The 16,476-nt window shown below is 41.8% G+C and overlaps 1 protein-coding gene across 1 annotated transcript in view; it reads left to right on the forward strand.

The window, feature by feature from the left end:
- The window catches only part of GALNT2 (polypeptide N-acetylgalactosaminyltransferase 2), a 109,233-nt gene that overhangs the window by 38,369 nt on the left and 54,388 nt on the right, over positions 1–16,476 (forward strand). Inside the window, 1 exon segment of the mRNA XM_048486389.1 lies at positions 3,912–4,002. Within this exon segment, the coding sequence (XP_048342346.1) occupies positions 3,912–4,002 (91 nt within the window).

Genomic DNA, 16,476 nt, shown 5'->3' on the forward strand with positions numbered 1-16,476 from the left:
TTATTCCTGCCACGTCGTGTACGTGAGCTTTCTAGGATGTCTGAATAAACGGTCTTTTACACCAAAAAGCCTTTTATTTCTGCTTCTATGGAATTCCTTACATTGTGGCAGGAAACCTAGTTCATCTATCTTCCTAGTGCAGTGGACCTCTGGTGTCTCGGCATGGAGAGGTTGAATATTCCAGAATCTGTGGAAGGTGCGGTAGCCCCCAAAGAGGGCTCCGAGCTTTCCCTTATGGATTTGGAGGGACCGGCGGGGGAACGGGTCTCGCTGGTAACTCTTTCCCGTCCTCGTATCGACACGAGTCTTCCCTTACTCCGTTGGGACGAGGGACGAGGAGACGATCATGTGGACTTGCACTTTACTCACACTTCATAGTTCTGCTGCTGTGTCTCTTTAAATTATGTCCTTTCTGTGCAAAGTTATTTGTAGAGTTTCCAAAGGGGCACAGAGATCTCCTGCTGTCCCATAGCCAAACCGTAACCTTTGCTGTATTTTTGCTGAGACTTGAAGGGGAGGACAGGAGATAGTGAGAGGTTTCGATATCTCATAGGTAGGTCTGAATTTATAGCAGTTGGAATTAGTTGCCTAAATCATAACTATATCCTTTGATTTTATTAAGGCGCTTTTTATGTGGATTATTTTGTGTAGCACTATAATTCATCCTTTCCCTGTGACCTCCCTTTTGCATAGGGCACAGTTTTAACAATCCTTTGGCACTGTTTCACAAAGGCACTCACCAGTGGTGTAGATTTTTAAAAGGTTCTTGCAGCTGAAGCCTTGCATCTGTTTTTGCTTTCATTGCCTGGGCTTTCTGTGCTGTAAACCAGCTTCTCTTTCAGCTTCCTTTTAACTGTTTCCCTCATTTTTGTAAGGTTCTCTCTATTGAAATCAAATGTTACTCTATGACCAGCTGTTGCAATACACAGTCATGATGTCTTGCAATCTAATTTCTATGTATTGAGCACATACCCACTATTTTCTGCCCCGTGGACACATGATCAGACCTGTGGTACTCGTTGCAAAAAAGTGGATAACTCCCACTGCCTTTCTGACTTTCTTTCTTCACGACTGGTTTGGTCATTTAAAGTGTTTCATGGTAAAATTCTTGTTCAAACTGTTTTATTAACACAGTGTAAGGTCTGATCTATCTAGGAATTGTTTTACTGTAACAGATATTGTGACAGGTTATATAGTGGGATTGGATTTTGGAGCTGGTTAGTAGAAAATACTTGGCCACCAAATCAATTCACAGTTTTTGGATTCATTTGAAATATTTTTGTAAGGCAAAACATATGGGCATGATGCAGAATAATATCTATTCTTTGTAGAAGTCAGACTTCAAGTATAGTAGGATTTCCAAGAAGTTTGAAGAAACTTGACTGCAAACCTAGTATCCAGCCAGATGTCTGTGTATAATTGCTTGAATATGGGATAACTCTTATTTTGGATTCAGATGATTATAGAGAAGTGTGAGGTTTAAATCCTCAAGTGAAAACCTTGCTGCAGTAAATTGCACAGTGCATGTAAGTTGCAAAACATACTGATGACTCGGGATGGAGTTCGTCTATGCCTCTCCATTCCATTCTTTATGCTCACGGACCAACAGGTCATGAGCAAAACAAATTCAGTAAGTTTAGTAGTACAGAAATAACCAAATATACAGAAATACAAAGGCTAAGGCATACATCTAGAAAGAAGTGCTGTTAAAAGCCATAGATAAAAATGTTGCCACCGTTGGGGTTACATTTGGATCCGTATCAGCCAATAGCTGTGAAACTGTCTCTTGCTTCAGGGCAAGTTCCCACTTCTGATGAGATCATACTTTTCCAGTCAATTAAAAAAAGCCAAACATTTTCCAAATTCCATGATTTACAATCACAAAATAATGCAGAAAAAAGGATCCCTGAAAACCTGCTTGCTAACTCCCCCAATGTATTATGCTCAATTTAGTGACTATCCATATTCGATGAAAAATGATGAGATGGAACACCTTTACAAAATGCTGGTCTTTTGATAATGTACAATTTATATCTAAGGCCTTGGAATGCGATAAAATGCAAACTCTTGGTAGATGACTTCAGCCAGAGCCATGATCGAAAACAACTGTAAGCCATCCAGCAGGAGTACAGGGAATTTATCCGCAATTCTATTAATTACCAAGATCTGCTGAAAGTCAGCCAGAGCCTCTCCAATTAAAATGAAATTAAAATGAAATGAAATAAAACTCTAAATCTCTAAAAACCCAGCAGGAAAACAACACAGCTGCATGCTGGTCGTAATCTGTCCTTCTTCCAACTGAAAGGAGTCAGTTTCAGCAGTGCTGACTATATTTAAATACAGATGTAAAGTATGTAATGTATGAAGGTTGTATACGTACTCAAGGAGCTAACTTTTGTTGCTTCTTCCAGATCATATCTCTGTTTAAAGTGTTATTAAGTAGCTGTTTAGGATTCCTGTTCTGAATTTTGTCTGATCTACTATTTCTCATATACGTGTTGCTTTTATGAGGCCAGTGCCCCTACTTATCAACAGGGCAGAGTTATTGTTACAAATATTTAATTTTCTTGTTCAATTCAAGGTATTGAAGAGCTACTCCAAAAGTTCATGTAATATGTAAAATATATATGCAACTGTAATTATCTTGTTAAAAATCCATTTTCTCCTGGAGGCGGAGGCCATCTTGTATGGGTCTTCCTCATCCTCTGACAGGAGGTAGGAACTCCAAAAAATTGTACTTCCTGCCTGGCTCTGCCTCCTGCTCTAACTCCAGTATTGTTCCTGCCTTGTCAGGGACGACATCTCCGCTTTTGGCTCTGCTTTCACTTTTTTGACCTACTTTGTGTTTGTCTGTTGTTTCTCTGTTATTTACTGTGTGTTTACTTTTTATTGATCTGTGTGCTGTCGAGGGACTGTCGAGTTTCCTTCCGAGGTCCAAATCCATTAAAGGACGCCCCAAAGGCAGTCAGCAGTATTTTCCACGCACGGAATCCCAGCCACAGTATTTCCTTTTACCAGAGTATTTTGAGCAAGAAATTAGGAAGGAATGGGTGTCAGCAGAGGGCTAAGACTTGTTGACATGTAAGATATGTTGACATGTAAGACTTGAAAGGCTTGTTTTAGTACTGGGACAAAATAGTTTGATATAAATCTCATTTTTAAAATTGTGTAAATTTTAGCTCTTTTATAGAAAGGCAGGGCTATTCCTTGGAAACATTTTAGTTTAACTTGCAGAATAAATAGAAGTTAGTGAAATCTGGAATTGAGCAGATGTAGGAACACATTTTTGGGATCATCTCTCATTTTTGTGGTGTATTTCTGGCAGTATATTCTGAGTATTTGTTAAGATGATACTTGAATATAATGTATTATTTGACATATAATGTATTATATTTGCTAATGGTATTAAATGAATTTGGCTAGCCAATATGAACTTGACATGTAAGATATGTAGGCATCACTGAATTCTTTATGTGGTTTTCTAGTAACTGGTTAGAGAAGTTTACTTGCATTTGTTATTGTGATCTTTGGCAATAAATAGAACATCTTTGAAGTAAGGGACCGTGTACCCTTTTGCTCACTAATTTCATTGATTGAGATTACTTTTGAATTTGAAATCAAAAGCATATCAGTTTTAAGATGGTTATGCATGTTATGCTATCAAGTTGCTTCCAACTGATAATCACCCTATGAATTAATGACCCCCCAAATCATTAACACCCTTGCTCAGATCTGGCAATCTAAATGCTGTTACTTCCTTTATTGAGCGAATCCCTCTCAGGATGGGTATTCCTCTTTTCTAGCACTAAAAGTACAACAGCCTCCGCTGTAGAAGTTGCCATATATCCCCTTGGTAAAAATGGTAAAAAATGTTTGATTTAATGATACATGTGCTTTTTCTCTTTCTCCAGAAGTTCCAAAATAGCATTGGATTAAATAAGGAAGATCAGCACAATAACATTGGGGATGAAAAGTCACAAGGCATGGAAACTCTTCCACCAGGTATTTAAATAGTGTTTATTGTCTTTCTGTGAATGTAAGAACTGGCAACAAAAGCTGGGTGGAAAGCCAGTACCATCAAAGTATGAGAGCAGGGGCAAGAAATGAGGGATTTGTTTTTGGCAGGTTCTTTTGCCAATGCGTATGCTGGTGCTGAAGAATATCTCTTAATTTTCTCGGTGAAAGCTATATTTATGACAGTCTTAATCTCTAGTCATCATAGAGATCTTTTAAATAGCAACAATTCTTAAGGGGTAAGATGCCAGAGAGGCTTCCTAAAGACTTTGAATGAATTGTGTGTTCATATCTCCTGGCTTTAGAAATGGAACACCTCATAACCATTGAATTAGCAAATCCCAGATGTCTGAATTTCTAGTTAGCTCTGCTAGTGAGGCTGCGCGTGCTAAACACGCTGCCAGGAGCCATTTTTTGAAAAATGACATGTCAGATACATGGCTCCAGGACTGCTCTGGAGTATTTGTGACAAACTTATCTATTATTCAGTTTTTAGGGGGCATGCAAAGTAAAAACATTAAAAGCAAAATCAGAACAAAAATAAGTGAAGGTAAAAAAAATGTATGCAATAGTGGATTCTAGATGAGCCATTTTATTATAGCCCAGCAAGCCATATTATTTTGATACTAGTATTAAAAATGAACAGCAGCAAACTAGTATATGAAATGTGCTCTCTGTTAGTTCTTATAAGAATTTTCCATCTGTTTTATTGCTGTCCTGTTGTAACTTATGCTTCTTATTTATTTACTGAATTTTGAATAAGTTCTTCTAAGGAGCTCTGAGTAGCACTCTTAGAGCTCTCCTCCTGTTGGACTAGGATAGGGGAGACCCGGGTTTGAATCCACACTCTGCCATGGAACCTTGCTGAGTGACTGTGGAACTCCTGTAAAGGCACTTTGTTTGTTTGTTTGTCTTTTACCCCACCCTTTCTTGGCACATCGAGCTCAAGGCAAGCTTCCAAAAATATTCTCTACAATTAAAACATATAAATAATATTACAATTTTATTTAATAAAACCTGATGGCACTAAAACTACTGAAGATCAACCAAAAGAAAGGGCAGTCCAAATTAAATTCTAGTAAAATGAGGACAAAATATAACAATGGATAATAGAAAAGAAGAAAACAGAAGGGAGAAGGGAAGGGGAGAGGGGAAAGACATCAAGGTAGAAACTGTCGCTGTCTTCAACCATTGGCCTAGTGCAGTGGTGGCGAACCTTTGGCACTCCAGATGTTATGGACTACAATTCCCATCAGCCCCTACCAGCATGGCCAATTGGCCATGCTGGCAGGGGCTGATGGGAATTGTAGTCTATAACATCTGGAGTGCCAAAGGTTCATCACCACAGGCCTTGTGGATCATGTGAGTCTTGCAGGCCTTGCAGAATTGTATCAGACCCCACAGGGCCTGGGTCTCACGTTAGAGAATTCTACCAAGTCAGAGCCAGAGCTGAGAAGGCTCTGGCCAAGGACAGCCAGATGTTTTTTGAGCCGGGGTCACCAGCAAGTTGTCACCAGATGAGTGAAGTGCTTTTTGGGAGGCCTTATTGAGAGAGGCAGTCCTGAAGACACAAGAGTCCCAGACCGTTAAGAGCTTTAAAGGTCACCACCAAAACCTTGAACCTGATTTGGTACTCTACCTGGAACCAGTGCAGTTGGCAGAGCACTGGTTGAATATGTGCCCATCATGGAGTCCCTGTTAAGGACATGCAGCACCACATTCTGGACCAGTTGGAGTTTCCAAATCAGCCTCAAGGATAGCCCTGTATAAAGCAAGTTACAACAGTATAACCAGGAGGTGACCATTGAGGGGATCACAGTGGTTAGGTAAGAGTGAGATAGGTAGGGGGCCAGCTGCCGAATCTGGCGAAATGAAAAAATGTCATTCTGGCTACCTTGGTGACCTGTGCTTCCATTGGTAAAGATCCAGAATCACTCCCTAAACTCTTGCTGGATGGTGCTGGTGTCCGTTGCACCCTAGCCCAACAACAGGATCTTTGTCTTCAATCTATCCAAATTCAGCTACCTTTTGTCTCACCAGGGTCTCCAAATAACTGGCCAAAATAACCAAGGCAGTCTCTGTAGTGTTCTGAGATGACGTATGTTATGCTACCTCCTTGCCTTCCTTAGCATTTCCTACTTATTTTCATGCCACCGAAGGCCTCACCTTAGGCTTCATAACTGAATCTAAAGAATAGGATATATTTGGTTGTATTTGGTAGAATGGCAGAATGATCAGTGCATGGGGTTGGGTTTGAAATCCTTTAAATGAAACAGTGTTTTTTTTCTTAAACATAGATTTTATTTAGAAATATAACAGCATTATGGTTTCAGTATGGTTCATAAACAAAATGGTTTCACGGAGGTACTGTCCTCCCTTGTTCTCTGAAGTGTCTTAAATGGACATAGGCACAAAGGCTTACTTTCCTCACTTGCCTGTTAGACTAATAACTTCCACACAGAACACAGATCTCTCTCATGCTTTACAGCAGCTTCCTCAGTCTTTCACCCACTCAACTCTTTTTATGTCTCACACACAAACCCTCTCTGCAATCCAGTCAACTGCGTCCCCTACGGTGTAGCTACCATCCAATCATAACATATCACCCATCCAGCTCCCTCTGTTTTTTTCCTAGGGTTTTGCATTTTAAACAGTGGGACACAAAACATATAAACCCCCACATTGAATCACAGAAATAAAGTACACAGAATATTTTCATAAGAAAACATCACTGTGCTCATTAAAGTTCTTTTTATTGTCATAAGAACATAAGAACAAGCCAGCTGGATCAGACCAAAGTCCATCTAGTCCAGCTCTCTGCTACTCACAGTGGCCCACCAGGTGCCTTTGGGAGCTCACATGTAGGATGTGAACGCAATGGCCTTCTGCTGCTGTTGCTCCCGATCACCTGGTCTGTTAAGGCATTTGCAATCTCAGATCAAAGAGGATCAAGATTGGTAGCCATAAATAGACTTCTCCTCCATAAATCTTTCCAAGCCCCTTTTAAAGCTATCCAGGTTAGTGGCCATCACCACCTCCTGTGGCAGCATATTCCAAACACCAATCACACGTTGCGTGAAGAAGTGTTTCCTTTTATTAGTCCTAATTCTTCCCCCCAGCATTTTCAATGAATGCCCCCTGGTTATACTATTGTGAGAAAGAGAGAAAAATTTCTCTGTCAACATTTTCTATCCCATGCATAATTTTGTAGACTTCAATCATATCCCCCCTCAGCCGCCTCCTCTCCAAACTAAAGAGTCCCAAACGCTGCAGCCTCTCCTCATAGGGAGAGAGGTGCTCCAGTCCCTCAATCATCCTTGTTGCCCTTCTCTGCACTTTTTCTATCTCCTCAATATCCTTTTTTTGAGATCGCGTGACCAAGAACTGGACACAGTTACTCCAAAGTCGCTTGGTCGCACCACTGCTTTTATATATAAGGGCATGACAATCTTTGCAGTTTTATTCTCAATTCCTTTTCTAATGATCCCCAGCATAGAGTTTGCCTTTTTTCACAGCTGCCATGCATTGAGTTGACATTCCCATGGAACTATCAACTAAGGCCTAAATCCCTTTCCTGGTCTGTGAGCTGATAGCACTGACCCCTGTAAGCGTGATAATATGTGAAGTTTGGATTTTTTTTGCCCCTATGTGCATCACTTTACATTTTGCTACATTGAACTGCATTTTGCCATTTCTGAGCCCACTCACCTAATTTATCAAGGAGTCCGGCTTGGAGCTCTTACATGATCCTTTGTGGTTCTCACCACCCTACATAATTTGAGTATCATCTGCAAACTTGGCCCACCATGCTACCCACCCCTACTTCCAGGTCATTTATGAATAGGTTAAAGAGCACTGGTCCCAAAACGGATCCTTGGGGGACACCACTCCCGACATCTCTCCATTGTCAGAACTTCCCATTTACACCCACTCTTTGTTTCCCTGTTTCTCAACCAGTTTTAATAATCCATAGGAGGACTTCCCCTCTTATTCCTTCATTTGCTGTGTTTTCCTCAACAGTCTCTGGTGAGGAACTTTGTCAAAAGCCTTTTGGAAATCCAAGTAGACAATGTCCACCGGTTCACCCTGTCCACATGCCTGTTTACACCCTCAAAGAACTCTAGTAAGTTTGTAAGACAGGATTTGCCTCTGCAAAAGCCATGCTGACTCTTTTTCAGCAGGTCTTGCTTTTCTACATGTTTTATAATTTTATCTTTAATGATAGAACCAGATCCATACAGGAACATTTTCCTTCACCTACTTGCTTTGCCCCTTTAACACCTTAGATGGCAGAACTGTGCTTCTACATTGAGGTAGTTCCTCCAGGTCTCTTTGCCTTGGCCCAGGCTTCAGCTCTCCTTAAGGTTAAGAGCCAATGTGGTGTAGTGGTTAACAGCAGGTGCACTCTAATCTGGGGAACTGGGTTTGATTGCCTGCTCTGCCACTTGAGCTGTGGAGGCTTATCTGTGAAGGCTTATCTGGTGAACTTATTTGGAGGCTTATCTGGTGAACTGTGGAGGCTTATCTGGTGAACTAAATTAGCTTGTGCACTCCAACACAGCTGGGTGACCTTGGGTGAGTCACAGTTCTTCAGAGCTCTCTCAGCCCCCATACCCCACAGGGTGTTTGTTGTGAGGGGGGAAGGGAAAGGAGATTGTCAGCCCTTTTGAGTCTCCTTACAGGAGAGAAAGGGGGGCTATAAATCCAAACTTACTTCTTCTCCTTCTTCTTCTTCTTCTTCTCCTCCTCCTCCTCCCTCTCTCCTCTGATGCCTCCCTTTTCATCCCTGGGGCTCCGCCCATGCTAGCCAAGCCACACTTCTCCATTCTCTGAGCCTTGCTCAGCTATTACTATCTTCCTTGCCTTGCCTCCACTCTGTCCTGGGGCAGCTGCTGCATTTGGCTCAGTAGATGAGGCCTCTTCTAACCTCTGCTGCCACTTTTGCTGCCCAAGGAGGGGAGGAAGTGGTCCAAGGGTGCAGAAGGAGACACAGAAAATCCCATTGTGTGGGTAAAATTTGGCTACAGCCATTTTATTGGTGTACTGGCAAAAGGAACCAGAGGCGCAGCTTAGGGGACAGCTCCAGCACTGGGCAGCATGTCTGCTGTCTCCCAGTAATAACTTTTCCCCAGCCCGATAGATGGGGGGAAAACACCCAGAGCATCAAGATAGTGGGAACCAATAAGAGCTGCCAGCGTGGACTGTATCCTCATCTGAGGAAGACTCACCGGATGACGAGCTGCTGGAGGATGGATGGCAAGAGCAGCTGCATGACCTCTTGTGCTTCCGGAGATTATAGTGAACTCTGGCAGGAGCCTTGAACCCAGCGCCTGCTGATGGGCTAGCGATCTCGCCACTGTCTGAAGGACCCTCCGCCCCACCCAGGCTGGCATCCTGCCCCCTTGCTGTGGGGCGCTTCTTGATTTTTGCTCAGAGTGCCCCTTTCTGTGCCAAGCTTGCCCATGCACTGTGGGAGCTGCATGAGAGTCCTGGCAGTGCCATGGAGGAAGACATAGCCTATGGAAGAATCTGGAGCTGCCATGTTGATGGTGGAGGGGCATGAGGAAACAGACCAACCTGTCCCATGGATTACAGAGGTAACTCTGACTGTGAGCCCCGCACCAGGAGGCGTGTGAGGGTTGGAACCCTCCCCAGCTGCTTGATCCCTTCCTATTGGCACATGAACCGTGGTGTGCCAGGTAGGGGCTGGTTCAGACATGCTGACTCATCGCTGGGTCAGTTGCGCTTCTGCCACCCTTGGTACCGCCTGGTGCTGCCTGTGGCCTGGAAGGGCTCTCACCTGGGTTGCCCCTACTGCCCATGCTGTTCCCTCCTGCCATTTGCACTCCTTCCCCCTGCTGGGGCTTCTTTGCTCTTTTCCCTGGCATCTCCTGCCTGAGTTCCAAAAAGAAAAAGAGGGATCCCTGTCATCACTGGGGCTACTGCAGCAGGCCCCTTGTTGTCCTCCCTGGTGTAGTGCTCAAAGTTGCACTGCAATCTGTCGGGTGCAATCCACCAATACCCGGTTGCTTGCTGCTGCAAATCAGGCCTCCTTCCATTGCCAAGAGGCACTAAGCTAAAAAGCCATTTTCCACTGATCCATGATAAACAGCCGCCAGGTGACACGAGGGAGAGATAAGAGAAGCCGTCGGCACTCGGTTGAGAAGAGGTGCAGGATGGGCTGGTCTGCCCATATAAGGCTGCGGCCCCGCCTCCTCCAGGCAAGTCACTTGCTTGCGCTGGCAGCTGGGCAGCCCAGCCCCACCAGCTGGATGCCAGTGCTGAGTCTGCCCCTCTCCCTGTCCAACCCCCAGGTAGCAATGGCGGCCAAGGTAAATCTAAGGAGCTCTTTGTGGTACAGTGATATTGCCCAGTCATATACCCACAGGTTAACATACATCACAGCGTTGTTGGGAGTATAAACCGGAGGAGATGAGAGCAATGTAAGCCACTTTGGATTCCACTGGGGAGAAAGGCAAGATATACAAGAAGCAAATCAGTACTAACCTGGCAGAAAAGATGTCTTAACTCTTGGGACATGTTTTCCACTCACGTTCTTTTCCCCTCACCCCCTGCCTAGCTGCTTTGAAATGTGCATTCCTTGAGTTTCAGATTGAAATTATTGCAGCTTTAGTTTTATAACTCTGCAGTGTTGCATTTCCGTGATTCTGAGGAAGAGAGCAAAGCCAGGAGTTCAGCTTATTGAGAGTTCTTGAAACTGGATGTCTGGCACAATTTTTTGGGTAACATATAAGGTCGTAAACATCATGGGCTTTTGCAAAGCCATTAACTTTCAAAGGGAATTCCTTGTATCCTGCAGTATTTCATGACCTCCCGCCCGGTATTTGGATTATAGCTCATGACATTAAACAGTATCATCTTTTGCAAGAGATAAAAATCTGAATGTTCCACTGGCTGCTCAGAAAAGATTTATATCCAGCTTTGTGGATTAATCTTCTCCAGCTCACGTGAATCTGCATCATTCTTAAATTAATAACCATACTTTTAAAAATTAAAGCTTCTGATTACTACTTTTTAATAAAGTAGTAATTAATATACCTTATTACTACTATTAAAATGGAAAAAATAATTAATGCTAAGGCTGGGACTGACAAAGGTTAAAATATTCAAGCATTTTAGAACTAATATTTCCTGCCTTGGCTGCTTTCCCAGTGCAGACCTCTTCATTTACATCCTTACAATACAAAATTTAATCAGCACTGTTTTTGTAATGTCAATGTTAGTTTTTCTGTAACTGGGTCTCAGTTTCAGTTGGTATATTGTGTTGGAGGCAGGCTGCCTTGGTGAGATCCTACGAGTATAGAAAAAGCATTAGATACTGGGGGAGTTGAATGTATGATGTGTCTTGAAATCTTTCAGGGCTTTCTCCTATATGCAGGTTTTCCATAATGTGCAAATTATTGTCTTTTCTATCATGTTTGCAATATTTATTTACTGCATTTTTAATCTACTTCCCTCACTGAAAGTCAAGGTGTATGTCTTTAGTGCCATCAAGTTGTTTCCTACTCATGGTGACCTGCAAAATATCCTATTATTAAAGCCTTGCCCATTCCTTGCAAACTGAAGGCCGAGGCTTCCATTATTGAGTCAATCCATGTCATGTCGGGTCTTCCTATTTTTCTGCTGCCTTCAACTTTTTCTAGAAAGTTGTTGCATTTTCAATTGAATCTTGCCTTTGTATAATGTGACCAAAGTATGATAGTCCCAGTTTAGTCCTTTTATTTTCCAGGGAGAGTTTTGGCTCAATGTGGTCTAGAACCCACTTATTTTTCTTACTGGTGGTCCACAGTATCCTTAAAACTCTTCTCCAACACCACATTTCAAATGAATCAATTCCTGTCAGTTTTCTTCATTATCTAACTTTCACACCCAAATATAGTAACGGGGAAGACTATTGTATAAATTCTCTTGATCGCCAATCACACATTCTTACATTTAAGGATCTTTTCTAGCTTCTTCATGGCTTCCCTTCAAGTTTCAAACTCCAGTTTCTTAGTTGCACTGTCCCTTTACATTGATGATTGAGCCAAGGAGTACAAAATCTTGAACCATTTCAATTTCTTCATTATCAGCCTAAAAGTTATGTAATTCTCCAGTACTCATTACTTTTATCTTCTTGATTTTCTGATCTTATCCTGCTTTTTAACCTTTGTCAGTAGTTGTTTCGGTTCTTTACTATTTTCTGCTAGTTATGTGATGTCATCTTTATATCTCAGATTGCTAATACTCTTTCCATCAGTTTTCACTCCACCTTCATCTCAGTTTTCCTTATGAGACGTTCTGCATATAGGGAAATAAAATACATCCTTGTCTGATACCTTTGCCAATTGGAAACCATTATTTTTCTTAATATTCTATGCTAACAGTAGCCTTGTTTCTAGAGTATAGATCACACATCAAAACAATCAGATGTTGTAACACACCCATTTCTTTAAAAAACCATAGCTTTTCATGATCTACACAGTCAAAAACTTTGCTGTAATCTATGAAATAACATGCTGATTCTTCTGAAGTTCTCTCATATGCTTCAGTAACCAATGTAAACTTGCAAAATGAACTCTTGTGCCTCTTCCTTTTCTGGATCCAGCTTGGACCTCTGGTATTTCTCATTCCGTATATTGTAACCGTCTTTGTGATAAGATTTTGAGCATCCCTTTGTATGAGAAATTATTACAGTGATTTTAAAGCTATCACAGTCTCTGTTGTCTCCTTTTTTTGGGAACTGGAATATAGATTGAGCATTCTCCCAACAGAGGGGCTCAGTCATCCAGTCATGCCTCCAACTGTTTAGGCAGGACTGTTTAAATTAGTTGTATACTCTCCTAGGGAGCCGTCCCTATCCATTCTGAACAGCCCTGCTGTTAGTTTGTTAGTTCCCTTCTCCTCTGCCTTCTGTGCCTCTGCAGCAACAGGAATAAAAAAGGAGGAGGCATTAAGGGACAAATCTCCTCACCTGGAACAACTGGTTCAGAGAGAGGGTCCCTTGGAAGGACCATCTTCTCAGCATTGAGCAGGACCACAGAACTATCAGTATCCTTCTGTGGTCCAAACAGCTATTTTCCAGGGGTCTTGGTCGGTTACAAAGCTCCTTTGACCCAATAGAGCTCATTAACTTGGTCTTGTCTCAGGAGAACACAGCCACCCCAGCTGCAACTTTAAAGGCTGTTTCAATGGAAGAGAGAGGCTGTGCCAATTTTCTAGGCTCAAATATGCCACCTCCATGGTGCATGGACTCTGCTGCATGCAGACAGATTCCTACCTAGGCTCCTCTGACTTGGTTGTACATATCTCCTGGCAGTTTCCGGCATCCAGAAAGCCCAGTCAGTATGGTGATGTCACCCTTATTCCCAGCACCTTTTCTTCCTCAGCCCCAAGCCTTCAATCCTGGGGACTTCCCTGGGGAACGACCACCTTCCAACCTCCCCAACACTGGTAGCAGTTCATATCCTAGGACTGAGATATCTGAAAGACCATCTTCTTCCATGTGTTCAGTGAGCCAGTTATAGTGTTCAGGATGCCACCTGCTTGTTTCTCCACTGAGGGTGGCCTGCTAGGCATCAGCTGGAGCCTGGGTCTTTTTTGTTACAGTCCTTCATGCTGTGGACTGTAACTTTTTTGTTGCAGTCCTTCATTCCTTGAAGAAATGAGGGGAGCCCTATCATGGGAGATCTTCAGAATCCACTGCAAGGCTTCCTTGTGTGCCAGGGCTTGAACAGCAGGCATCTTGGAGAGGTGGGGATGGCAGCGATTTGGATTTAATCCGCGTAATGTTTTAATACCTGCTTGTAAATTGGCTTGAGCCAAGAGGAAAGGTGGGGGATTGATATGTTAATAAACAGATTAAATAATACAATAAGACTGGAATAAATAACACAAGAAAGACTCTCCCGTTACGTTAACCACTTCTCCTCAGTATCAGATGGCTTACATAACAGTCATCGAGCACATTCTGTTTGGATGTGGTCATTTATTTGACTTTAGAAGAAGAAGAGTTTGGATTTATATCCCCCCTTTCTCTCCTATAGGAGACTCAAAGGGGCTTACAATCTCCTTGCCCTTCCCCCCTCACAACAAACACCCTGTGAGGTAGGTGGGGCTGAGAGAGCTCCGGAAAGCTGTGATTAGCCCAAGGTCACCCAGCTGGTATGTGTGGGAGTGCACAGTCTAATCTGAATTCCCCAGATAAGCCTCCACAACTTAAGTGGCAGAGCGGGGAATCAAACCCGGTTCCTCCAGATCAGAGTGCACCTGCTCTTAGCCACTACGCCACTGCTGCTCCCTGGAGGACTATGTCCCGTCTTCAGAGCCAGATTGGGAACCTGGGCAAGTTGTTTATTTCCCAAGTGTGAGGAGAAACCCTGTGAAGGTAAAATACATTGTTATATGAAGAGATCTGGAAGGATACTGAATCAGTTTGCTCCATTACTCCTTTAAAGGGATATATGCATTGTAAACAGTGAATGAATATTAATTCTTGAATGTACTGATTGTATTATTAATTTGACTTGATTATTAGCAAGCATTAAGCTGTGTCAATACATTAAAACATTTGTGCATTTTTGCCAGTGGTTAGGTGCAACGCGTTTTTCTATTGGTATATGTATAATATGTTGCATCTCTTGAGGTTTTTATTTCTTACATAACAAATGCACATAGCAACAACTGACTCAAACTTTCCTTATAAAATTTGTCAACTTCAATTCAAGGTTAGTCAAAGTTCCTAAGTAGTTAATAACTGCCTAACGCAGTGCCATTGTATCTTTGTTGCACTAAAACTGCAGTGCCATTCTCATTCTTGCTGACTTCCTGTCCACAGTAATTGTAGAATTGAGTTCAAGCTGAAGCTGGAACAAGTAGATCCATGTTGTTGTATTGGTACTGATAGACTGTATATGTCTATTTCAGAAAAATAAATAACAGTGCATTCCTAAAGAGGGATACTCCAGTCTAAACTCAGTCATTTCAGTGGGCTCAGGGTGGAGTAACTCTTGAATAACATGTAGATGAGAAGATAAATGTTTCTTCTGAAAATCTGCAAAATAAACAACCAATCTTCGATCTAGCCTAGGAAATCCAGTAAATGGCTGTTTTTAGAGCTACAGTGTTATTAAGTATGATGGGAGGTCTAGATAGTAACAATGAATTCAGGGAAATGCTTTACTTAGGTTCTGCTAAGTAATTGGTTTGACACTGAAAAAACTTAATTGCTGCTTAAATTGCAGTTTATATTGAAATTGCTACATCACACGGAGTTCTGGAAGCAAAGCGCATTTTTCAGTTCATTAAGTATTGGGGATTTTTTGCAGTTTGTTAAAAAAATTTCATTGTTAAACAGAACTGCATTATGTTGTGGGCTGTAGAATATATGTGGATTATAGAATGTGTCACGTTTTCTACTCTAGCATGTGTCTCAGTCCTATAGATGAATCAATGCAAGTCATCTATTTATTGCGTTTATATCGTGCTCTTTTTCAGTCATGGTACACTGAGAAGATTCTTGTCCAGTCCCTTTCCCCACCTAGACCAGCAAGGTTGCTGTACAATGTATATTTCAACAATACCTTGGGACTCTATATGGGTCTTCTTTCTATTTGGTTGTACAGTATAAGAGCATAATTTGTTATCATAATTTGCTATTCTGAAGGTTCATAGGAGGAAGTGTCAACCATTGGAGAGCTTCAGTAATTAAATTCAGCTTGCAATATACAGTATTTATTTGACAAGTGTGTTCCAGCATTGGTCTTGTACCATATGCACCACAGTAAGCTGATAGATGGACATACCTAAAACCTATTTTGGCCTGCTGGTGTTTTTTTTTCCTGTAGAATCACTTCATCGTAATCTGTAGAATTCTAAAAGGGTTTCAATATGCAGGTCACAATTACTGATAATTTAAATATGTTTGATTCGTAGGTCCCCTGCAAGCTTCTGATAGTTATAATACTTGAAGCAAATACTTGGGTCTTGTCCGATACAGTTATTTCGTGATGAGTACTTAACGAATTTCGTTATTTGGCGTATTCGTTATGTCTCTGTTGGTCTGATCACTATTTTTGGTGTATACCCATGATCTGAATTCACCTGCATCTTTAAGCTCTGGATATAAATCTAGCAAAGCTGGCTGAAATCCACAAGGAAAAAATGGATGATATTATTTCCCATGGCTAGGGGGAGTGTTCTATCTACTGTTTTCCTATTGGTTTCTTTCCGAGTATTGGTATTGGATAGCTTATTTCAATCTGTAAGGATGCTCATCTAGAAAATAAAAATGCAAAAGTAGCCTCTTAAAATGTGTTAGAAAATTTCTTGAGTATGCAGCTAGCATCCTATTGAAGTCCATGGAAGAGATCCTATTCAATTAGGTAGTTTAGATTATGAAATGAATTGAAGTACAAACAGTTTAACCTTACACAGGCTTCATTCTTCATATGTATGTATAAA

This window comes from Sphaerodactylus townsendi, linkage group LG01, assembly GCF_021028975.2.
Source record: "Sphaerodactylus townsendi isolate TG3544 linkage group LG01, MPM_Stown_v2.3, whole genome shotgun sequence".
In the NCBI taxonomy this organism is placed as follows: Eukaryota; Metazoa; Chordata; class Lepidosauria; order Squamata; family Sphaerodactylidae; genus Sphaerodactylus; species Sphaerodactylus townsendi.